The 26,378-nt window shown below is 44.7% G+C and overlaps 1 protein-coding gene across 1 annotated transcript in view; it reads right to left on the bottom strand.

Annotated features, from left to right (window-relative positions):
* Positions 1-692: 692 nt before the first annotated feature.
* anos1b (anosmin 1b) overlaps positions 693-26,378 on the bottom strand; it is a 32,843-nt gene continuing 7,157 nt past the window's right edge. Inside the window, exons 2-14 of the mRNA XM_077023364.1 lie at positions 25,532-25,579; positions 17,357-17,419; positions 15,874-16,081; positions 15,216-15,400; positions 13,668-13,797; positions 9,094-9,296; positions 6,352-6,478; positions 5,007-5,162; positions 3,675-3,769; positions 2,425-2,590; positions 1,914-2,140; positions 1,581-1,725; positions 693-1,370 (exon numbers count right to left, since the gene is read on the bottom strand). Coding sequence (XP_076879479.1) covers positions 1,582-1,725; positions 1,914-2,140; positions 2,425-2,590; positions 3,675-3,769; positions 5,007-5,162; positions 6,352-6,478; positions 9,094-9,296; positions 13,668-13,797; positions 15,216-15,400; positions 15,874-16,081; positions 17,357-17,419; positions 25,532-25,579 — 1,752 coding nt within the window. The 3' untranslated portion in view covers positions 693-1,370; position 1,581. The remainder of the gene's footprint in view (positions 1,371-1,580; positions 1,726-1,913; positions 2,141-2,424; positions 2,591-3,674; positions 3,770-5,006; positions 5,163-6,351; positions 6,479-9,093; positions 9,297-13,667; positions 13,798-15,215; positions 15,401-15,873; positions 16,082-17,356; positions 17,420-25,531; positions 25,580-26,378) is intronic.

Genomic DNA, 26,378 nt, shown 5'->3' with positions numbered 1-26,378 from the left:
GTTTGTGTCTAAAGTACAGCGTATCTCCTGAAAGAGAAGATGTGACTGGCACCCAGGTGAATGCATGTCCACTAGTACAGCAGTCCTGTGCTGTTCTAACCCAGACTGAAGACCCACCCATTCAAGAGTACCGCAACTCTTCATTGGCACCTAAAAGCACTTGAGTAACTACTAATCTCACACTTACTCATTTATTTGAGGATAATATGGAGATCTCTGAGAAACTACTAATCCTGCACTTACTAATTTATGAGGATTGTATGGAGATCACTGCAGTTATGTATTTATCTCGTGGTACCTGTGTGTGCCTTTTCTCAAACCACTATGCTTTATCCAACCTTTTGCATCGTAGTCCACCACTTCAGCTATGTTAAGTGTAACATAACCCCAAAAAGAGGGCTTATTGAACTGTGTCTGAACTGATGGCACTGGTGTGAGTTTGGTTAATCATTGCTTAATGGTTGCATGTGGCCTCATACCTGGGTTTATCCATTGCATTTGGTGTAAGTGTAAAATTTTTTTGTAAATTAGATGGACCTTTTTTGGCTGGACCTTTTTAAACCAGTAAGTTCATGCAATTTATTTACTCTGACATTTATTTTAAACAATGATACCATATACTGTAAGTAACACAACTGCAATATTTACAGAAACATTTTTGTACAAACTCAAGACTACCACAAAATTATAAATAACGTCAGACAACTCAGGACTTTAATGCTTTCCTTGAACTGGGACTTTCAGTACTGGTGTAAACACCACTCTAGTTGGTTTATGCTTCAGTACAACACTGTGCTCAAGAGTTTGTGTTTGTTTCAGACTCACAGCCATTATGTGTTAGTGTTGTGTTATTCAGTTTTACAACAATGGTTGTTGAAGACAATGTGATCGAAACATACAGTGGATGAGACATCATTCCAGAGCTCATGATCACACCTCGGCTCTACCACTTCACAATAAATATTTCAGAGTGAACCATAAAAATATAAAGCTGAAAAATAATTTATAACAATACATGCACAGCTCAAAACATTTCTGGACTCAGAGCTATGGATGAGTCTTCAAAATAAACATGAACAAATAAGTAATATAGCAGGATAAACACTACACTACACACAGCAGTGCTACACATTTGTACATGGTAAAAGTATGATTACATTATACATGTTTCAAATCTCTCTGGATATTTCACTTGCCAAATATGTGTTTTTCACGGTACAATTGGTTAATCTGTGAAAAACCTTCACTGAAATCCTGTTTTCATGCAGTGTAATCCTGGCTGGAGGAGCAGCAGTGTGATGAATGGCTGTGCACACAGGCTGGAGTGACCACAGACTCGCCATGGTGATCCTTCACCACAGGACACGACACTACACACAAATGACAGGATTAGGCAACAGCAGACACTGTTCTTGCAAAAAAACTGAACAATTTTACGCATTTCTTGTATTTAATTGCAGAGTTCTGTATAGAAAACAGAAAACATTATCTCGTATCTAGTTTCACACATAAGTGCAGCTCATGGATGATTCTGTCCAAGGCGTGTGGGTTGTGGTAAGGGTTGTCGGGTGGTGGCCTACCTCACAGTGCGGTGTTGTTGAGGGGTGGAGGCGTGTGGAACATTCGTGACACTGAAGGTCCTCTGCCCACCTCCGACAGCATGTGCACCTGCACTTCGTACACACTCTCCCACAGCAGGTGTCCTACCCTCAGAGAGAGCTGACCCTGCAACACAACAACGGTCAACACCAGGACGGGCGGATCACCGCAGAGCCATCAGAGATCACAGTATAGACACGAGTTTATTGCGATGGAAGCTGGAGCAAAAATCTGTATGTGGTTCAAATATACAGTTGTTCATCTGTGCCACTATCAAACACCCAAACACTTTCAAAACCTGCAGATGGACTCACAGGAGGCAGGTTCAACGTGTGAGAGATGCGTGTGTCCGCTGACTCATGTGAAGAGCTGCTGGACACTTTGGCCCAGGAGAAGCGAGAGCCCGTGAGGGGAATCTGACCCGGAGCAGCCCGGGACACCTGCCAGCTGAACACGCCCTCCAGGGAGCCGTTTACCGCCTGAAACACCGCTGCCAGCTTCTCAGGGCGCTGCAATGCTTTCTTTGCCTGCAGATGGCGCTCTAGTACAACAAGACAAGTATCATCAGAGCCATGAACAAGACCTGCATTTAATACAGTCAGCCAGAGATTTAGAACATATTAAAGCAATTATATTCTTCCACAGAATGACAGAATGCGAATGCCAGAAGCCTTTGCAACAGAGTCTGGGCACATACTGGCATATTGTTTACTTTAATGTTTATTTGTTACTTTGTTATCATTTGTTCTTTTGTTTGTTTGTTGAGGAATGAACATGCATTTCTCAAAATTCCCCAAATTTTATGGCACCACAATCTCGCCTTACCGTCCTGGGCACAGAGTCGTGGTTTATTGCGGCCCTTCGGTGCTGAGCACTGTGGGGTGCTGAGGAAGGTCACGGCACCTGCTGTCTGCTCGTGGCCAGAGAGCGGCTTCACAGCCACTCGGTACTTGCAGGCAAAGAGAAGTCCTGTGATGACATAATGTGTGCCCTGGGAGAAAGAGAAACCTGTAGCAGGGTGGTGCAACCATCTCAAACCTCAGATTAAGATGCCATCCTTAAGGGAAGTGACTGACAGTGAGATGAAATGGAGAAATAAAAGAGAAACAAAACAGTAAAGGGGTTAGGGCTAGGGTCAGAGTTAAGGTTAACCCTAACCCTAACTGAAGGAAAGCCCATGAGATTAAGCTGTCAAAGAAGAGAGAATAAACTGAAGAGAAAGAAGGAACCCGACCCACCGGGACTGCTACCCCTCTTCCTTCATTAGCTGTAATATATTTCTGTCCTAAAAAGAAAGGCTGTGCTTTTCACACATTTCCATTCCCTGTCTGGACAGAAGCTGCTGCCACATCTCTCCTGCCTGCAGCTGAGCAGCATGACACACGTCTCAGTACCAACACATAAGCACAAAGCTATTTGACGTGCTCCCTGCTGAACACAACATCGCGACGTGAGCAGATGTTTATGGGTAACGTGCAGGTCTTGATAATGACCTCATGTCTACACTGTTAGCCACTGAAAGGTAACAAGAGAGCTTTTAAAGACTTTCATATGTTCTGATGGCCACTGATATTCCTTTACAAGGCCAGGAATCCAGAAGGTACACGTTCTTTTTTGGCGTTGGCTGGAGAACGCAACCTTTCAACACGTACGCAAGACCTTCCCAAACCGGTGTCCTCATAATTCTCTTCCTTCCGAAACCTAAACACCTTCCACCGTCCAGCCGCAGCGTAAAGAGGCTCGTGGTTCCAGGACTGGAGAACGAGCTGCTTCTCCTGCTGGGCCAGCGGAGACCAGTCCCTCTCCGACGCATTCCTGCCTTTATTAAACTCGCGCTCTCGCGGGCCGCTCGCGCCAAACCCGCAGGAACCGAAGGTCGTCCAGGGTGCCTCGTATTCATCTACTTACTACGACCTCGCTCGATTTCGTACGCCTCCCTCCCCAGCGACCTTGAGATCCAAGGCGATAAAAGGCGATACGGCGTGTTTGCAGGACAGACGTGACCAGAAAAGAGCCAGAGAGATTTGGAGGGATGTGTGTGTGCAGCGTGTAAGGGCAGGACGAGCACAGCGTACCTGCACAGTGGCCTTCTTCTCTCTCCTGCTCCCGTTATTAGCGCATACCTCTGGATACCAACTTAAAAGGTATGAAGTAGGATCCCTCTGGTGTTCTGCATGAGGGAACATAAGAGCATGTTGTGCATGAGGTCTGCTGCTCTGGCCGGGACCCCAGGTGGGTTTTCGGCAGCGGTGGGGAGGGAGTCGTGAGGGTGATGTTTGAGGGGGACAGGGTGCCGCTCTCCCCTTCCCGCTCCGTGCACCAGCAGCATTACATCTTTCATCAAACTCATCTCCCACAGTGCATCAGGGTGTCTGAGGCCCAGCGAGTCCTCTCCCTACATCTGCTTTTCATTTTGCAGCCATACTGATATTATTAAATCTGTCATCCTTCTTCTCCTTTCCAAGAGATAACGGTAAATCACCCCCCCCCCCCCCCCCTTCACGACGCTCTGTGGTTCCAGTGCAATCCTCGCTCTGGAAAACATCATGTTGCCAAACGAGTATTTTTGGAACAAGCAAACTTTGGAGTAATCTGCTGGAGATGGTAGATAGAGGACACTCCAGTGAGAGTGTGTGTCCCAGTGAGAGTGTGTGTTTATATGGGATGGGTCAGAATCAGTTGGCTTGTGGCATGCCCTTCAGTGCAGCATCAGTGGGCTGTGTCTCTGTGCTTTGGGCGTGGTCGAGAACAGAGCAGCTCTGCTGTAAAACTTCAATGGCTGCTTAGCACACAAGAATTGTTTTGCATAAACATTGGAATGAAAACTCAGGCAATTTAACATGCCGCTTAACACAGAAAAGAAATCTCTCTGGAGCTTCCCTTACCCCATACCTCCACATACCCCACACCTCCCCATACCCCGTACCTCCCCTTACCCCATACCTCCACATACCCCACACCTCCCCTTACCCCGTACCTCCACATACCCTGCACATCCCCTTACCCCATACCTCCCCATACCCCCCTGAACCCTATAACTCCCCATCCCACGTACCATGTACCTCACACCCCATACCCCCCTTACCCCGTACCTCCCCATACCCCACACCTCCCCATACCCCACACCTCCTCTTACCTCCCCATACCCCACACCTCCCCTTACCCTGTACCTCCCCATACCCCACACTTCCCCTTACCCCGTACCTCCCCATACCCCACACCTCCCCTTACCCCGTACCTCCTCATACCCCACACCTCCCCTTACCCTGTACCTCCCTGTACCCCACACCTCCCCTTACCCCGTACCTCCCTGTACCCTGTAACTCCCCATCCCGCGTACCCTGTACCTCATACCCCGCACCTCCCCGTGAGCACCTCTCTGAAGCCCCTCCCACAGCCTCACTTGCCTGTGAGGAGACTCTTCCAGAACACCTTCACCTGCAGCTGGTTGTCGTGGTAATGGGGGGCAGCAGTCTCGAGGCGCAGGACGCTGGGAGAGGAGCGGGACGCCGGCAGCTCGTTGGAGACATCCTGGGAGACCGTCCCATGGCCAGGCAGGGAGGCTGTCATGACAGGGGGAGATTCAGATGCGCAGAGGAATTCATTTTAGGCATGACCTTTCCAGGGCCCTGCACGATCAGATGGCCAGAGCTTCTCCGCAGGGACCAGGTATACGAATGTCTTAGAAAATAGAAGCAGATGCAAACTCAAAAAAATCTGAAACTCCACATGAATGTTCACTACTCATGCAGCTGAGCAAACATGATGAATATGACATGAACCTGCGCATTAATAAGCACACACCTCTGTATTTACACGAACATGCATATTGATAAGCACACGCCTTTATTTAGATGAGAAGCCGTTCTTCTCCATAATGCAGAAGTTTATAATTGTCAGCTGCATAAATCAGACATTAAGTATTGGTGGGTTATTAGCCAATTTTCATTTGTGCAGAAGAGCATATTACAGCAAAAATAACTGAAAAAAGAATGCTGATACAAAGAAATAAAACACAAACAGTTATAAAATAATCACAAGTAAACAAAAAATAACTTGGGTTTCCTGTGAACGCTTATTTTGATTTTCTGAAATATGCGCTACATCTCTGCATTAGTTCCAGTAGAAATTCTAGCGTGTGTCAGCAAACGCTGAGTAGAGCACAGAGATGTTTACACTCTCACTCTCCTTCACTGTGGGTCTGGACTGAGTTTGGGTAGAATTAGTAGTAGATTTATAAGATGTAATTAAAAGCAGAAGGAAGAAACTCCCCCAGACCAGCTTCTGTGGAGCAGAGAAAGTGAAGGCAGACTAGTGAAGCCCTGATGTGAGAAATCTGTGAGAAATCTCCAACAAGCTTCTGTTTGGTGACCTACGTCTCACCTGGACCAGACAACGGTGGTGACCGAGTGCTGATACCCAACTGGAGTCTGCTCCATCTAGGTGAGGTTACCTGAGTTCATCTGGCAACTAATGATCTGGCTCAGATAGCTAAATAACAGTCCTATGACACCCCACAGGCCACCGTGCAGGCCTTCACCCCTAACGCCCTGACACGCCAACATCAGTGCTGATTAACAAGTAGGTTGAGGAGAACAAATACCTACAAATATTCAAAATCTGACAGCCAATAGATTGAAATTATATTGAGGAATCGAAATAACGATATTAGAAATAATTCATTAGAGTATTGTGTCAGATGTTATGGTTGTGTGAAACTGTCCAGAGTGTAGGAGGGAGTTCAGTTCTTACCCGTGGTGAAGATGAACTGCACACGGCCACTCTTCAGACGCTTCGGTCCCCAGAAAGAGATGGCCTGGATGTTCACCACGTAGGACGTGTCTGGCTGGAGACCCGCCAGCTCTGTCTCGCTCACAGTCTTCAAACACACAGCAAACACAGGGCCAAACAGAACAGTAAAATTCCACAGGAAGAACGGGACATTCCCTGTCTTGTGTACAGAATCATCAAAGGGTGACAGTGAATCAAGATAAACTCATCATGCTACAGACTGAAGCATATTTTGTTACATGGAGTCCAATCAAACCCTAGTCCTGCTGTGTGAGTGCTTCTGTCTGGTTTCTCAGTTAGTCATAGTTCTCCTGCTCATCTTACAGTGATTGACAGGCTTTCTAAGCATCATTCTAACTCAGAACTACCATCATTAGCATCCTGAGGTGTGTGATTCCCCAGCTTGGGGAGCGGAGAGACAGGGTTTGTGACACTATTCCTGAATAATGTTTAATCTGTCTATGCTCCTCCATACAGCCAAATCATGCTTCACACAGGCGTGTTTGTGAATGACTCCACAGGGTCCTGAGTGTGAGAAGTCCTCCCACGTCACCATGGAGTCTCCAGTAATGACTTCCAGGCCACAAATGTTGCTTTGTTTGTACGAGCCAATGGGACATTCAGATTCTGTTCGGCTAAAACAGTGCAAGGTGACCTTACTTTTAGTAGACATTTGCATTTTATGCTGGTAGAAGAGGACAGTGTGCATTATTGCAGGCTAGGGTTAGGGTTAGATTTAGGGGTTAGGGTTACATTTTGTTAAGGTTAGGGGTTAGGGTTAGAGGTTAAACCTGTTCAGTGTATTTATGTCATAGGCCTACCTTTGTCCTACAGTGGTGCTTGGGTTAGGGGTTTGGGGTTAGGGTATTTGGGTTAGGGGTTAAGCCTGTTCGGTGTATTTATGTCATAGGGCTACCTCTGTCCTACAGTGGTACTCATAAGATTGTGAACCTGAATTTTAGGACTTTTTGCATAAATATGGCCTAACCATTATATAGATGTTTACATATAGAGATTTTAATTAAAGAAGCAAATCTAAAATAAACTTGGTCATTTATTTATTAATAATTTCCACAATCCCTAAACCAAACATTCACGATCGCTCTGTCATCAGTGCTCATTTCACAATACTGTCTGTTTTCAACTCTTTCTGTTAACCGTCACATGAAAAATGTGAAACACCCTGCGGTGCTACTAAACACTAGTTAGTGCTAGTAAACACTAGTTAGTGCTAGTAAACACTGCCGGTTAAGGCTGCAGACTCCAGCACAAACATTTCCACCGAGTGCCTCCGAGATGCAGCCCAACATTCAGTGTTCTCTCCCCCCTGAGATCAGGGGCAGGTTCCTTTCGACAGACACAGAGGCAGCACATGGGACACGGGGGCACAGGAGGGCAAAGTGCCAGTGCGCCTAGCCAGCGCCAGCGACCAGGATCAGCAGGGCGGGCGGAGCTCTGATCCTCTGTAATGGAGCCCAGACGTAATCTCCTCGGACGCTGCACTCCCGCCTGGGAACACAGTGGGAGCCCTGGGATACATTCCTAAAATCCTGTGCCGTAGGACACAACTGCCGTCACCAGGGAGATGGAATATAAACATTATGGGATGTAAGGAGGACGTAAGTGTTCTCATACAGCCACTACACATCGGCATGTGTTGTGCTACATATAAAAATCAATAAATCCTAACCATTTTATTGTGTTTCCTGACGAAGCCCTTCCCGAGCTGACCTCAGGTCTCGGGCTGCTCTCTGTTCTGTGTGAAGCTCTCTGCTCTTCTCATCTAAAGTTCATGGCCCATGTTAAAATATCCCATCATCACGCAACAGGCAAGAACAGGAGGACGTTATACTTGGGTTAAACAAATATGATCACTGTGTTAAATCATGTACTTATTTTCATATCTTTTCATATTGAAATGACCAAAACATCAAGTGGTCTATTTTATTTTATGTATGCTAGAGGTTTTTTATTTAATGTTTATTACAGGCCAGATGTTTAAAATGTCTTTTTTTTTATCTTAAACAACTCTAAATAATAAAGAAATGAATGTTTTTGAAACCTGTTTCTAACTTTACTCTTCTTTTACAGGCTACTGTTCAGTGAAATGGATGAGACTCTCAGAGCCTAAAGGTACTGCACTGTAAAATCAAATGAGCTAATCAACCCTGTGGAGGGCTGTGGCTGTAGTGAAGGCTCTTAGGTTACAGTAAAACACGTTGAGTACAAAACCAGGTGGCGTCTTCGTTCCACAGTCGTCATGGGGATATAAATATCTGGCTAGCACTTTATAACAACACAGGTGGTGCACACACGCTCAGCACCTGCAGAGCAGCGGCAGCCAAGACTCGAGCGGGCTAAACCAACACAGCCACAGAGTGAAACTGCTCAACTCCGCATTGGACCTTAGACTTCCTCCGTCTGAAGGGTGGGGTGCAGATCACCCATCAGGGATGGATCCTCTATCTTCTCACAGACCAGATGACTATCTTAACTCAAGGACACAAACATATTTCACAGAGCTCAGCGTCCTCACAAGGACCTCAATAGACCTCACTGGACCTCACAAAACTCACAAGTGCTAATTTGTTCTCATTTTACAGCCCCTTGGTGCATGGCTGGTGAGGTGAGACAGAAACAGATCCGAAGCCAGACAGCAGGTGTGATGCAGAAGAGGTGTGAGGTGCTCTGGGGAAGGCTTACCCCGTCCACAACCCTGCCCCTCTCCTTCCAGCTCACGCCCCCTGCTGGCACGTTGTGGGCATTCCAGGTCACTTTGTAGTGGTGGAGCGGTAGGTCGCCCTGGCCTGGGGGGTCCCAGAGCAGCTGCACACGCACCAGGCCATCTCGCTGCACAGTGTGGTTACCCACCCTGGGGTTCTGCGGCAGCTCTGGAGGAAACGGGTCTGGAAGAGAGGAGGGAGGTTCTGACTACTGCTGTTCATCAGGTGTGAGTACGACCTCCAGACGCACCACAGCTAGACGGCCCATTCAACCCAGAGCAGCACCCAGAGGAAAAATAAAAGCTTGCAGGAAGTAGCAACTTCGCACAACAACTGATGAGAAATGTGACACCCCAAGTGCAGAAAACTGTGACTGTCATGTGACATATGATGATGTCATGTGAATGACATGCTGCTGTATAACTGTACATGCATCACAGTTATAATAACCTTTATGAGTTGACAAGAAAGGCACAGAGGTTATCAGGACAACAAAATAAGAAAATCGTTGTGAATCTACAGCAGAAATGCAAGTAAATATGACAAAGAACTGCTGTAGAGAGTGGGTGTGGCCTTTCACATTGTGGGCGTGACCTCCTGCTATTCTATCCTTCTGCTTTCATGGTTCCTGGTCACAGAGGAATTGTTTTCACAAGCCTGTACCGCCACTCAGACGTCCACCCTGTGTGTGTGTGTGTGTGTGTGTGTGTGTGTGTGTGTGTGTGTGTGTGTCTTAGGTGGGACAGATGTCATAAATGGGGATTAGCTCTCTTGCTTCTGGGTGGGGTGTGCACCATAGCACTGCTAAGCCAGCGGAGTAGAAGCAATGTTGTCTAAACATACACAGCCATACAGCCATAACAGCCTCAATCTGCTCCTCATTTTCCAGAACAATGGAAAGCTGTTAGCCACACAACACGCACATTTCAGCAGTGTTCCACTGTGACTTACATGTCATCTGGACAAAACTGGAAGTGTGAAAACACAATAAATAATGATTAAATGTTCATTAAAAATCACAAAAACATCATTGTGTTCATACTTTAAAGAGACTCTACAGACAACACAGAGGCAGTATTAGTTACCATGAACACAGAGGCAGTATTAGGTACCGTAAGCACAGAGGCAGTATTAGCTACCGTAAACACAGAGGCAGTATTAGCTACCGTAAACACAGAGACAGTATTAGGTACCGTAAACACAGAGGCAGTATTAGCTACCATGAACACAGAGGCAGTATTAGCTACTGTAAACACAGAGGCAGCATTAGCTACCGTAAACACAGAGGCAGTATTACCTACTGTAAACACAGAGGCAGTATTAGGTACCGTAAACACAGAGGCAGTATTAGCTACTGTAAACACAGAGGCAGTATTTCCTGCATACGCTGATGTAATTCTGGGCCACCTGGCAGAGGAAAAAGCTTCATCTCCAGGGTCCTTGAGCAATGCCAGCTACACATATGACCTATGACCTTCAGCATTCCGTATACTCCACCCCCTCTACCTCCCCTTACCAAAAAAAAGTATACTTAAAGTTTATTTTTTAAGTAAACTTAAAGTATACTTGGGAAATATACTTATGTAGTAAGTATACTAATATCAATGTACTAATAGTATACTGGTAAGTTTACTAATTCAATACTTCTTGGGACTAAATTGGCCCACTTTTTAGTTTATAAAAGTATACTTTTAAGTATACTTTAAGTGTAAGAATAGTAAACTTTGAGTACACAACTAGTTTACATTTAGGTTTTATTTTGTACTACAACTATACTAAAAGTAAACTTACAGGTATACTGTTAGTTTACTAGTTATATACTTCTAGTCTAGTTTTTAGTTTATGAAAGTACACTGTTAAGTATACTTTAAGTGTAAGAATAGTAAACTTTGAGTACACAACTAGTTTACATTTAGGTTTTATTTTGTACTACAACTATACTAAAAGTAAGCTTATTGTGACGATGGGGTCGTGGTGAAGGATGAGACACAGAATCCCTCTTGACTGACGTCACTTTCAGTTTATTGACACGATAAACATCCAAACACGCACACAGAAACGTGTAGACTTAAGCTAGAGATATACATGCTGTTAACTACGCGTTTGCGTACGCATCATGGCTGCTTCGCGTGTCCTGCGTCGGTTTGGCGCGTAGGTCTTGCACGTCCTACAAAAGTTAACGCGACGCGTACTCGAACGTTGTCTACACAAACGCATGGGCAAACAGCAAGTATGTTTCCAGCCTTGTTCGCTACGCCGCGTTAACTTTTGGAGGACGTGCAAGATCTACGCGCCAAACCGATGCAGGATACGCGAAGCAGCCATGATGCGTACGCGAACGCGTAGTATATCTCTAGCTTATCGCCCAATTCAAAAACAGCAGCGTCTCTCCGATGAAGATGCAGATCTGAGGGAGAAGGAGAGATGAGATGTTTAATGTGCCCCCACCCCGGTCTCACAGTGAAAGACCATTCAGTTCCTTTTGCTGAGATTATTCTGACGCTGTAGGCCAGTGACAGAATTAGCTTCTCCCCATCCACTGAATCATAGCTTTTAGACAACGACGGACACTGCGCGAACACACATTAAATAGACAAACCACATAATGATCACGAAACGAGCCACAGGTGAGACCAATTAACACACTCAGACACAACCAAACTCATGAAGATCCACAGAGGACTAGACATAGACAACATAAACACACGCCCAAAGGGGAGGGGTCAGGGGCTGTAGTGTGACAGGTAAAGCAGAACTTGTGCATATGCTTGTAAAAATGTTAACATAAACATAACATTTTAAACTCCAGAATTATACTATTAATATATAAATTAAAAGTTAAGCATGACTCAATGACTTGATCTTATTATGCACTTGGAGCAAGATATAGTAAGTATTAGTACTTTGTGGCAAAAAGATGTAAAAAGTAAAGTACAAGTATAAATATGAATGTACTTAGTCTTAGACTTCTGTTTATACTTTTCAGTATAAGCCAAGTATACTTCAGTATACTATTCTAAGACTAACTATGAATGTACTTAGTTTTAGACTTCTGTTTATACTTTTCAGTATAAGCCAAGTATACTTCAGTATACTATTCTAAGACTAACTATGAATGTACTTAGTTTTAGACTTCTGTTTATACTTTTCAGTATAAGCCAAGTATACTTCAGTATACTATTCTAAGACTATACTATGAATGTACTTAGTTTTAGACTTCTGTTTATACTTTTCAGTATAAGCCAAGTATACTTCAGTATACTTTTCTTAAGTATCTAAAATATAGTTTATAAAAAGTAAACTTCAAGTATACTTCCTCAGTTTTAGTACAAAATAAGTATACTCATAGTACACTTGAATAAACTTCTTTTTGGTAAGGGTCAGCACTCATATGGCCCACGGCAATCTGATGAATACTGAATGTTTTGTGACCCCAGGGATGGGAAAGGCGAGCCCCATGGTGGAAATGGCTCTTCAAACTGTTTGTTTAAAGTCTGTCCTCTTGAGGAAACCCACACTCACGGCAACTGTGGTAATCTTTAAAATGAGAAGAGAAGAGATTTGATTCCAGTCATTACTGGCAATGTATTCAGTGTTGTCTCAGTCTATGTCATATTTTATGCTTCCCTGTGGTCATGAGCCATAACCTTCAGAAACATAACTAGGCCATAAAGTGTTATATACATTTAATAAAATGAATTATGGTTAGTAAAAGTTAGGAATGCTTTCAAAAACAGCCCAAAAAGGTAACCATAATCCTGAGCTTTCTCTCCTTCTCACTGCCTCCCCCTTTCTCCCTCTCTCTTTCCCTCTATCACTGCCTCCCCTCTCTCATTCTCTGCCCCCTCTCTCTGTTTCTCCCCCTTTCTCAATTTTGATCTTTTCTCTCTGTTCTCTCTCTCTCACTTTGTCTCATCTCTTTTTCTCCTCATACATGTTTGTCTGCCATTTAGGTGAAAACGTTCATTCTTACGTTTGACACTTGAGGCCAACTGGTGTGTGTTTGTAGTTTTGCACATGTGAGATTTGACTGGAGAAGAATGTTCAGGTTGTACTGATGTTCAGGTTGTGTTGATGTTCAGGTTGTGCTGATATTCAGGTTGTGTTGATGTTCAGTTGTACTGATGTTCAGGTTGTGTTGATGTTCAGGTTGTGTTGATGTTCAGGTTGTGCTGATGTTCAGGTTGTGTTGATGTTCAGGTTGTACTGATGTTCAGGTTGTGTTGATGTTCAGGTTGTGTTGATGTTCAGGTTGTACTGATGTTCAGGTTGTGCTGATGTTCAGGTTGTGTTGATGTTCAGGTTGTACTGATGTGGATTCCTTTGGTTTGAGGCTGAGCATCTCCACACAGATGGGTGACTTGCAAATTCCACATTGCTGTAAGGATTTACATTCTCCCAAAGCTTGTCTCATTCAGCACTGAGCCAGCACCGCATCACGAAGACCTGACCACAGCAGATTTGCTTATCTGCACTAAAGCACCATAGACCACAGAACAACCTGCAAAATAGCGTTGCCCGCCCTGGGATTTATTAAAAATGGTAGCAGTTTACCTCTGGTGGAGACAAAGTGCTTGCCGGGCGTGGTGAAGCCCCGGGAGCCCTGGCTGTTGACGGCGCTGACCCGAAACTGGTACCAGCGATGGGGACGCATGTCCTTCAACACCGCCCGTTCCTCCATGGTCTGGTGACAGAGACACCGCAGCGGATTTAATTAAGACAAATCAGATGAAAGCACTCTATTACAGCTGCTTGCTGATAAGAGGATCTGTACTGACAGGTTGATCTCCTGTGCAGAGATCATTTAATACAGTCTGCTGACAAGCACTCTTTAGGTGTTCCTATCCATTACTCCATACTTCCTGTTGAAAGAACATTAAGCTAACAATGGCCCGTTTGTTTTAGGAGCCTCCCGGTCTGTTCGTTTGAACTTCACAAACCCAGTGAGGCACAGATTCAGGCTCTGTGCTTGACCAGCTCAGGCAGAGCCAGAACCCAGGCAGCTGTACGGACCCAGAGCACTGGCTGTGACGTAACGTCAGGGCAGAGCCACAGGGTCCTCAGGATTGAAGCTGGACCTCTGCATGTATCAGGCTTTCAAACGTCTGTGGACAAAGATCTCCAATCTTTCACCTAAAAAACCCCAATATAGGTTTCCTTGCTGAAATGTGTGTTTTCTTGGTGAAATTGCATCACTGATGATGATTCTACCAGAGTTGAGAACAGCATAACAAATTTAGTAGAGACAACAATGACAGTAGACATGAGTGCACCAAATACAATAGAGATCATTATAACAGTAGAGATGAAAATAACACATATAGTGATTACTATAACAGCATAGAGGAGTATGAGGAGTTGTCTTGTTTCTACTCCATTAACATCATCTCTAGTCTAGTATGTTTTGTCCATACTAACCATGAATGGCCTGCTGAGCTTTTCCTGTGCAAAATACATGGCAGACCAGAGTAGTAGATAAATGAGCTACACTTAGAATGATGAAAAATCCCTCGTTAAACACATATATCACTATGGTCACCATGGTCTGTCTGCCAGTGGATGTGATTCACTTGTTGTTATTGATGATGTGATGTGACTTATTGTTATTATTGTTATTCTTGTTGATGATGAGTGTCTGCCAAGAGTCTTTTCAGATGTAGGGTGTCCATTCAAGGACAGGACATGTGGTTTAGAAAAAGTGGTCACAGTGAGCGTAACGTGTGAGCGTAACGTTTTGATTTGACGTCTGAATGTAATGTTTTGATGTGATGTCTGAGTGTAATGTTTTGATGTGATGTCTGAGTGTAATGTTTTGGACCGTTGAAGTCCGCTCACACACACTAATTCAGCTTAAGAATGTACTCCCTCAAAGCCACGCCTGTCTCAGTGGGACTATTTACAAGCTTTTCCATTAGCACAACCACAAACTCAGTGAAATGTTTATCCAAGCATGCGGAAAAACAGAACACCTGAGCCGCATGTCAGTGGGCCAAGACAAGCGAGCCGCCCCTCAGGAGAGAAAGCTCCCGTCCTGATCCAGTGAGACGGGATTGTGAAGCGTTTTGGGAAACGTGGCCCTGCTCAGTGATGCTGTACACGTACCATGAGCACAGTCTGCCAGGGTGAGGCGTGGTCTTCACTGGGGTGAATGCCATCGTTCCATCTCCTCTGCAGCAGATAGAGCACCGCCTCCATGGACACATTGAACTTGGACATCCAGGACACCTCCACATGCCCGTGAACATCCTCCAGAAAGGTCAGGTCTTTCTTCGGCTTCAGTGGGACACCTGGGAACACCAGGAAAAAACACACTGCTGAATACACTGCTGAACACACTTCTAAAGTCACCGCTAAACATACTGCTAAATGAAGGATGTCACATTTATTCAACACAGGAAAAACTGTTGAATGTGTGATAGTAAATCGTGTCAATAACAAAGTTACTGTAGAACAGTAAAACATCTCATTAAAGCCCACAGCATACTGACTACTGTTCTCCAGCAAATACCAGCAAACCCAAATGTTGGTTTAGTGTGATCTTAGAAGCCTTAAGAATAAATTTATTTCAAGGACAAATTGCTACATCAAAATATTCAAATTTGCTAGAAAATGTTCCTGAGAGTTAAAACAATTAAATATTGTTGGAGAAACTACAATAGCAGTACTACAGAGACTAGGCACAGCAGGAACTGCTCCTGAGAAGGTTTTATACCTGCTCAGGTGAACCCCAGTCATCCAGCCTCCAGGTGGCCTGTCATACCTTTGTAGAGGTTAGTGGGAGCTTGACAGGTGTGGCCACAGCTGTTGGAGCAGCACTTCCTGGAGCCAGAGCAGTCCTGGTCCGAGCGGCAGCTCTCCACACAGGCTGCTGCGAACCCAGAGGCCCTGTGAGGGGACGGACAGTCACCTTGCTTCAGCGTCTGCAGTGACAGCAGGAACTCCGCACTGGTTATACACTCGTGGTGTTTCTTCCAGAAGAAAGAGAGAGGGGGGGGAGGTAGAGATGGAGAGAGACAGCAGAAGATGTAATGGTTAGGAGCAGCTGCTCATCCAGGTTTCCTGGGTCAGTCGCAGCTTGCCCTGTTTCTGTGGGACACAGGGCTCTGCTGTAAACTCAGAACGTCTCACACACTCCTGGGTCAGATCTGCTAAGACACTGTAATGTCTCACATGCTACTGAGATTGAGCTCCACTGTCAGCTTGTTATGTCTCACATGTTCCTGAGACAGAACTCCACTGTGAGCTTGTAATGTCTCACACGTTCCTGAGACAGAGCCCAACTGTCAGCTTGTAATGTCTCACACGTTCCTAAGACAGAGCTCCACTGTGAGCTCCACGTAACATCTTGCGCTACTGTCGGTGCTGGCACTGTGTTGCTTTAAGTCACTAAATTCAGACACCCATTTTGTGCTCTGAGGTCCCATGTTGCTGGAGGGGTCCAGGTTGACGCTCTCTGGAAACTCCATTTGCAAAACATCTCCAAGAATTAGCAAACACGTTAACACTTCTCTGGGTTGACGCACGGCACACGTTTCTTCCATTATGTGAATCAGAGTTGGGAAACAACAAAGGACCTTGTTACTTGTGTTTAAAACTTCAGCCTAAAACGTAACACCACAGGACTCATGAGATCTCATTTATGGCCTCTACACTGACATTTTACACTGAGTAGCTTCATGGGGATAATGACCCTTGGATCCAAAATCATGATATTTTCTGTTAGAAACAAAGGTTTGAATTTAACCATTTAATTTAAGCTTTTTCAAATACTCATCAAGAACACACTTTCTTCTATAAATACCATAGTGTTCTACAGGCATCATTAAAGGATTATGTGATCACATTAGAGGTTAGGGTTAGGGTAGGGTTTGGGTTAGAGTAGGGTTAGAAGGAGATCAATACAAGTGAAATTCAGATGGCCATTTTCTTCTCTCTCTCTTACACCAACAAAAGACACACACACACACACACACACACACACACACACACACACACGCACGCACGCACACACACACATGCACACACACACAAACACACACACACGCACACACACACACACACACACACTTTTAGATCACAGAGCATGAGAGTATGGCTTCAGTTATTCTTCATCATCTCCCACTGATGAGAGTTTGTCTTCTAGATAAATTAAGCAAGATATTCTTCTTTTAACTATTTTAACCATCCCAAATCACCCAGACAAACCAGTGATCATAAGAAGACTTGAATGTGGAAAAACTTACCTCGCAGAACTTATGAGACAGGACTCTTCTTGATTCCCATAATTCCTTGCATGGTTGTAGACACTGCAGACAAACAAACAGAGCTGAGCACGGCACACAACCCTTCAAACTGCCCCAGCCACAGAGTACAGGCCAAAGCTGAACATGCCACACCCTGTTACAACACAGTATGAGCCAGGAGATGGTGTGACTGTACACTATACAGCTGGTTAATTATATAAATTATTTATAAATTATTAAACACAGTATCCTGAATTACTGGTTTAAGCTGCACTGTTCTAATATACCAAAATTTACATGCTATATCAACCTGAGAAACCATGTCATGCATTATAAATCAATCTTTATACTTTTTTTTTATACCATTACACTGATCACTGCATAATGAAACTGCCTGCCCTCCTGGACTAACAGTGAATGTCCCAGAAACCATTGCTGTCGTGTTGTCTGATACATATTAGAAAATCATCAGGCTTTACATGGCAGATCTGAGTGTCACTCGCAGTAAAGGGCGTGTGTGGGAAATGTGTTTAGTCTCTGCTCTCCTGTGATTTCTCCTTTGTAAGGCACTAGTCGTCCCTTCTTCAGTCCCCTCTAATCCATCACAGCAGTCCTCTCCCAGAGAGCCAAGCCCACGCTTCCTCACGCCAGCACACACTCACTCCTGTCTGCTCCACTCCCTACTGCTCAGCATTAAGACATCTGGTGTGGGTTATCTGATGGATTATTCCGACGTCTGCCACCATCTATTCTCCCCTCAAGAAGAGATGGCTTTCACTGGGCTGGAACCTGTGTAGACCAGCGTTCTGGCAAAGGTGTCACGCCTCACCACAAGATTCACCACAACAAAGGTGTAAATTCGAGTAATCTGCCATGCCGAGCCGTGTCATGCTGTGAAAGAGGAGGTGTGAAAACAAGTGGAAGAATGCCACAAGTTCATTGTGAGCATAATTTTCTGACGAAGACGTTTCCCAGTTTTCACCATTTGAAGGGTGTTCTCATGGATCTGTGAAGTGTTAATTGTTCTTTTTGTGGCATTCTGAGGTTGAAACCAGAACCTTTTTCATGCTTACAAAGACAAAAGCATTATTTTTCTGTGGGGACTCAGCCCCCTACAATGAAGTGTGTGAATAAATGAGTGAACATACATGTTTGTGGGCAAGTGTGTGCGGGTGTATGTGTGTGTGTGTGTGTGTGTGTGTGTGTGTGTGTGTGTGTGTGTGTGTGTGTGTGTGTGTGTGTGTGTGTGTGTGTGTGTATGTGCATGCGTGCGTGTGTGTGTGTGTGTGTGTGTGTGTGTGTGTGTGTGTGTGTGTGTGTGTGTATTCCCCCTAGATCACCTTCACATCCCACACCTCACCACAGAAACCACTACCCCCTCTCCAATAACACACTACACACTCCAAACACACGATGCCTGTAAGCCATCAAGGTGACCACACGCTCCTCTGAGGGTCTGCACAGGGGTTGGGAGGCGGGTGGCAAAACAAAGACTAGTACAGGAGACCTGGACTCCATCACACACTCCTCAACTGCACAACCCCCACATCCATCACTCCAGACAGATATGTGGTGCATAATCCACCTCTGAACAAGGTTATCAGTGGCTAATTTCTCTAGAACAGGAACCCACCATATGTTGATGGATACCATACCAATCACAGAAGTAGAGAAATGAGAATGTGGAGTTTAACCACAGCCCAAACAAATTCTGTTAGTACTATACACATTCACTGCTATTTTAGTGATCCTGTATAAGAAATGATGTTACATTACATGTTTAAACCTCATAATTACACTGTCCAATGCAACTTATCATGCAGTGGATGATGTTTGTGACATTCAATTTCCATGGTGAAGTCTAAGAGTTATCGTTGGGTGTAGCGTTTAACCTGTGTGTTTACGTGAAGCCCTTCCCACACTCCCCACAGGGACGGGAGCTGTTTGCTCTGCTGGTCCCAGTCACGCTCTCCCTGTCCAGAGGAGTTCAGACGTGTTCAAGTTCAGAACAAAGCTGACTCTTTGCCCTTGTCAGGCTGTGCTGACTGGCTTCTGACAGACTGCTGTAGTGGGATCTTTTGTGCCTGCTGAAAGCCACTTAATCATCAATGACAGAGAGAAAACGCAGACATCTTAGCGCAGAGGAAGAGGTCCAGATTAAACTGCAGTAACCAGCGTGTGTTGTGTAGTATGTGGAAAAGGTCTTTTGTGAAGTTTCAAAAGGCTGATCACATTTGGGAGGAAAATATAATTTTGCAAATAATTTAATTGAATTAAAAGGAAATTTGAATTGCATTTGCTATTTTTTCTCTGCAAAAGTTACAAGTCTAGACGTTTTATTGACTACATCTAAATGTAGTAACACACCCACGGCACTCTCCCTTAAGACTTTCCAGTGTGGCACCAACTAATAACAAAGTCCAGGCCCCACTTCCAGCCCCGGTGAAGGTCAGTCAGGAACATAACTGAATGTTAGTGTCAAACAGACTAGTGTTGCTACCATAAGCCTTCTAGTCCCCCACAATCCACCAGTCTCACTCTCTTCTCCTTCTTCTCAATCCTTCTCCTTCTTCTCACTCTCTTCTCCTTCTTCTCAATCCTTCTCCTTCTTCTCACTCTCTTCTCCTTCTTCTCAATCCTTCTCCTTCTTCTCCCTCTCTTCTCCTTCTTCTCAATCCTTCTCCTTCTTCTCCCTCTCTTCTCCTCTTCAGGGCAGGACCTCGCAATTCTGCTGAGATTCCTGAGTGAAAGCTGGACCATGGAGCATCTGTTCAAAATTCCAGAAAATCACACCCTTGTTTTGGAAACAGGAATCGTGTCCCGTCTTTGGGAACATGAAGTCCTTTCTTAGCTGACTGGGTGGATTGAGACTGTGGGGCGCAGTGCACGTGTGACTCCTCAGAGCCTTGTCTCGGGTCGCTCGGCTGTCTCTAGCTTTGATCTGCTCCTTGACTGCTCCCACAGTGGGTAACATTTTCCTGAGATTGTGGACTTCAGCTCAGGTGCCAGCCTATAAATCAGAGCAAGTGATACAGCGCCCTGCTCTGACGTCTCCCCCGTAAGACGCACCAGGTGCGTTCACATGCTAGCATGAAACTGAAACGAAGAAACACTGCAGGGAGCCCATAGATCATTTAATGCTCAGAATCTGTGGTGATGTTTCAACTAGCACGAGTGTAACACACACACAGACACACACTGGTGAGTTCCCCCGGAAGCGAATACTGGCATGACCTCTGAGGGTCATAAATGTGTTACTGTTTAAGACGGGCCTCTCTGGACAGTAGCCCTCAACCATGATGGATGAGGAAGTTCATGGCTTTCAGTCTTGGTTTCAGACATCTATATGGTGGCAGTTGCAATCATAAACCTTCTGCTTCTAGCCCCTAACTTTCTACCATTGTCCATGTTACCCAGTGAAGGAATGTGAACCTATAGCTTAGCCTAAAACACAGCACAGATCTAGGGCTGGAAGACATTACCAGCGATATGGAAAACCCCTCACAAAGATGAAAGCCCACTGTAAAACAGACAGTCAGCAGATGAACAAAGCATCAGAGGCAGCCCAGGTCTTCTCAGCGCCACACAGAGACAGACCAGGTCTCAACGCCAAACGCTTGTCTGTCTCCACCTCTTCCACGCTCACTTTCACACACATGGTCACTACTGGCTCCTGACAGGTTCACCTTGCCGTGAGTTGACAGCATCCACTGTGAAAATGCCACAGCACCTTTTATCATTTTAATTATTTGCAGCCTCTGGATCTGCTCCAGTGTTTTACTCCTCAAAGAACTACAGCTGCTTCACAAAGCCCGTCTGGCCCATCACACAGTTCAGTCCAAAGAGCCTCTATCACTGTAAAACACTAGTGCAGCAGCCTTCAGCATTTAAATCATCAAATGGTAATAAGTAATGCTGCAGATGTACTAAGCTGTAGAAGCACTAATCTGTAGAAGTGTTAATCTGTAGAAGTGTTAGTTTGTAGAAGTGTTAATCTGTAGAATGTTAGTTTGTAGAAGTGTTAATCTGTAGAATGTTAGTTTCTAGAAGCGTTAATCTGTAGCAGTGCTAACCTGTTTGTTCTTAAGTCAGCTGATGTATCTCTAGCTGGTTTCCAAATCAGTGGCACATGTAGAACAGCAGTTTGACCTGCCCGTGAACCCCTCCACAACACTCAGCGGGGTTTATTTATTCGCCCTTCGCTTTTGTTTACGTTGTAGGGGGACGCACGCTGTAATCCGGTCTGATCAGCAGCACCAGACTCCAGCAGACGCTGGAGAAACAGTCTCTGTAAGCCATCTGCTGATACCTTACATGCAGACAAATCCGCTGATGCCTGTCTAAATTCCTAAATCCAAGACAAAGTCTAACAATTAATTTAAACAAAACCGTGACCGTAGCACTGCACTAAACCCCTTACAGTTACCTCCAGACCACAAAATGTCCAGCACAGGTTTTTTGCAGATCCTGACACCATGTGCTGTATGTTAACAGCAGACCACTCAGCTTGTTCTAACACTGCACCATTCAGGTGGGGGAGGTGGATGTACTGATGTACTGATTGGTGGTTGCTATCCCATTCCTAGACTGATCTAATACCAGCATAACCAGAAACACCACCACGGTTTATTCAAACAGGGTCACAGATGAGATTATCTGGACTACATGTGATGTTACCACCACAGAGCTGTATGGGATCAGACTAGGTATAGTACACAAGTCAGCCCACTGAATCACAAGAGACTCGTACCTTCGAGCATGACTTGGGCTGTGTAATATATACAAAGTAAAGCTATATACAATTATATGTATATTTTAAATAAGAATGTATGAGGAGCAATACAGACCTTTGATTATAGTTATAAAATCTACGATTTCAGATTCCTGAACTGAGATGCATGCATCAGACAGACAAGGCCATCTGAGGACTGTCTCGTGTCTTTTGTTATAGGGACCTCTGAACAAACCGACCACATGAATTTAGGTTTCAAATGTTGGTCAAGATTTATAACCACATTAAAATGCAAATAAGACATTCAAAGTAGGGTGGAAGAAATGTACAATTCTTCAAGAAAAAGTGCAACAGTAGCGCACAGTACTGCCCAGTCTGGTGAGAGATTCTGTTGTAGTTCAGTTATACAAACAATGTACTAGAAATCCAGCCAAGCCAGCGATGGAAACATCCTGAAATAGACTTTATCCAAAATACAAAAATATGGATTCTCCAGGCACAATATATTTACAGTTTACATCATTCATAACTCAAAACATTAAAGGTTTGTAAGCTGTTTTGTAATCCAGAGCTGAAGAGTTGAAGAGGGGGCATAATAATTTCCTAATAACACTCTTGATTAATCTCCCTTTAAAATTCTAATTATTAACACCAGCCAAACTTCACTGAAGCAAACAAGCACATCATGGTAATCTGCTTGTTCTGTGCTTCACCAGTGTACCCATGTCAGGTTTCACTTGGACAAAAGAAATCCACTAGCTCACATTTGACCATGTGAGGATCTGGCGCCTTTTTGGGTCTTAACCATATTCATTTTACCTGAAAAGCATAACGGCTTGAAGGCTCTGATTTACAAGATAGTTAAATTCTCCATGACAAGAAACATGTGTGGAACATCTTTCATTCAAAGCAGGAAGCATCCAGAACTGTCCAGGGAATGTGGACCACTCTGTAAATACCTTTACGGGTAAGATGCAACTCCCAAACTAATGTGGGACAACCTGGTCATTAAGGTGTCACATGGGGCACCAAGTGACGTGGAAAAGTCCCAGTGCTCCCAGTGCTCCCAGTGCTCACTGCCCTTCAGACCAGCAGTTAGCAGATGAAAACAATTCATGCCTGTCTACTGTGGGAACAGCTTGGGTGTTCTGGAGGTCTGCAAGACATTCACTGTTGCATAGGACATGTGTGTGTGTGTGTGCGTGTGTGTGTGTGTGTGTGTGTGTGTGTGTGTGTGTGTGTGTGCGCGCGTGTGTCTGTGTCTGTGTGTGTGTGTGTGTGAGAGAGAGAGAGAGAGAGAGAGAGAGACAGAGAGAGATTTTTACTTAGATCAGGTGTCTGTAGGCCACACACAAGACACTGCAAACAAGCCACCAAAGGTATTTTTGAGACACTGAGACAGAGGTAGACTCTTTCCTGTTCAGTAACAGAGCATGTTGACATGAGATATGTCTGAGGGCTTGTAAAAGGTAAATGGTAGACTCATTCTGAGCGTGGATAACGTTTTACTTCACAGTTTCAAGGTTGGTGACCTAGCCAATAGTCCAGATAATTACAAAGTCAAACTGAGAGACCTTTTGAGAAAACCTTTAGCCTAAATGAACAAAGCTCCTCTTGGGCAAAACCCAACCATAAAAGTGGAAGATTGCTGGGTCAACAGAGGTCCACAGATGTCCTGACAGCCCCAGTGGGGTTAGAGGACGACTGACACCACACTGAGCTGGGCTGAGACCCCAGAGAGATGACCACACAAGGAGTGACCCGTCCACCGCCCCCGCCGATTCAGCTCGCTGGCCAAACCATGGGTCACCTACTCAGGGCTCACCTGCCGATTGGAGAGTGGGGGGTACATGCCTCTCTGTCCACATGCCTGGGGCCAGGTTAAAGAAGGGATCTGGGTTGTGTGTGAGCTCTTCAGCTGTCTCTGGGCTCGTTCTTAAAACAGCAGGCTCTCAAACAGAAGGGCTGCTGTACAGGTTAAATCAGGTCTACACATGAAGTGGGAAGTGTATCAGTGCCAAAGCTAAAAGGGGCCGAGAGCCAGGACACGCTGGACACCAGAGCTCCAAACGCGTCTAACACGCAGCTTAAAGAGGGAAGGCATGAAACGTCCATTAAAACCAGGCCGTGAATGAACACTGTGGGGAAAATCAATGTTTAAAACAATAGTGGTGTCCAGGAATGGGTTAGGGGTGAAAAAACTGGGGCATTTCATGGGATCTTTATGAGAACCTCACAGCCCAGGATGTGAAATGCCTCTCGTTATTTTCATAAGAAGCACAACATTTACTTTACCTATTATTAGGTACTGTGGGAGAATCACCTCCATCTGAAAGCAATTAGAACAGCTCAAATGCTTGGAGTGAGAACAGCTCAAATGCTTGGAGTGAGAAATATAGCATTCACAGGGGCAGCCGTACCTTTCTCAGGCACATTTTCATGTGCTCCCTCAGGGAGTAAACTGTGGAGCGAATGCCATCTGGCTCAGGCAGTCACTATTAATGACCTGTCCGTGTTTACTGGCTTATTTCAGTGCAATTAGTGCTGCATGTCATTTCACTCTGCAGACGTGAGTCAACCAGCATGGTCTGCCTGATGCGTTAAGGAACCTGATCTGAATGTTATCCCACCGGGTGGTTTTGCTCACACATTAGAGTGAAGGAAGCAGCACGCGTTGTTTACCGAAGTCATGGTCCAGGGAGAAAGTCCAGGCATCAGCTCCTCCAGCTACAGAACGAGCGAGCCTTCACCAGCCTAAGTTCAGCTCAAGGAAAGCTTGTTTTTTAAAGTTTCAAAAACACCTTCTAGTGGAATTCTGGGGTGGAGCAGAGTGGTGCACGAACAATTCCCGACAATTCCCGCCTCCGCATTTTATTGTTTTTGCTTTTTGAGACACTCACTTATAAAAAACAACCAGGCTTTGGCATAGCACATGAACGTGTCACACCATCGCCCCATACAACAGAGCACTCAACACAGGAGAAATGATCTGGAGTGAAATGGGGAACTGACTGAGAAAACAATCCTATCTATAAATGTTGGCATCTGAGGAAAATAAACGATTAAACGAATCTACACAATCAATAAACTCACGAGCTGAAAAGAAGGTAAATTTGCTTGCAAGACTGTTAATGCTAATCCTTGATATGTGGGAAACTACTGTACAGTAACCATCGTCCTTGGGCCCTTAGATACCTACATGAACTTTAACCCTTTCCTCATGAAAAGCTGAAACTGAACTTTCAGTTGTCTAGAACTGACTGGAGCTTTACGGAGCTTTACAGAGCTATATGGAGCCGTATGAAGCAACACGGAGCCACACGGAGCTGTACAGAGCTATATGGAGTTGAGCTGTATGGAGATGTACAGAGCCAGTAGATGACATCTCCTGTGTTGAAACCACAACAGTCAATAGGGATCACTTTGAACATGAAAGATCTCACCTGAGAACATCTCCTGTGATTTTCACACCAGACCAGAACTTCATCACTCTGTAAAAGAAGGAGAGAATAAGATGAAACGTAATATTGCAAATGTCTATTTCTGTCTCCAACATATAAATAAGCATTAAACTCATCATCTCCTGTGATCTTCTGCCATGTGTCACACGGACGCCTCCACACTGCTGTCTGCTCATTCGGAGCAGTATATCTGGAGTACATTTAGCACTCTCTTAAGCAGCCTTGCTTTGCTGAGCCCAAAGTGTTTTCCAGTGTGTGGTGGTGTACCGAGCACGGATGAATCAGACAGGGGCTTCCACTGCAGGGCAACACCACAACTTCCAGCGTACGTCAACACCTGACCACACAGACTCCAGGAACATCGGTGGTCATGAGTTAAACATGACTGATCAAGCTAATGATAGTAAGAAGTGTGTTTTGACTCAGAATCTCCTTTTAGTAATTCAAGCTGAGGCATCAAGGAGAATTCTAAATAGACCTAGACGCTTACTTGAAGTTAAAAGTTGTAGCATCAGTATCACTAAAATAACAGACACACAAGCAGTGTCACCCCTAAGCAACAATCCAAAGGAAATTATAGACAGCTGGACTGATGTATGTGTGTGTGTGCACTTTGTGAAGTTTTAATGACATCTTAAAGGGAAAAGAAAAGAAAGCTCAAAGTCCCAAACTGTGATCTCTGAGACATCTTCCTGAGATTACACCATCACTATAAAGTGATGAGTTTACCATATGAAGAGTCTCAACCTTCACTTCCACATAAACCACTGTCTTCAACAGCAACAGTTCCACATACCAATCAGATTTTAAAAAATCAAGAAATAGATTT

This window comes from Brachyhypopomus gauderio, chromosome 12 (assembly GCF_052324685.1).
Source record: "Brachyhypopomus gauderio isolate BG-103 chromosome 12, BGAUD_0.2, whole genome shotgun sequence".
Taxonomy (NCBI): Eukaryota; Metazoa; Chordata; class Actinopteri; order Gymnotiformes; family Hypopomidae; genus Brachyhypopomus; species Brachyhypopomus gauderio.
Note: the sequence above shows the minus strand (reverse complement) of the source record. Positions and strands in the feature narration are given on the sequence as shown.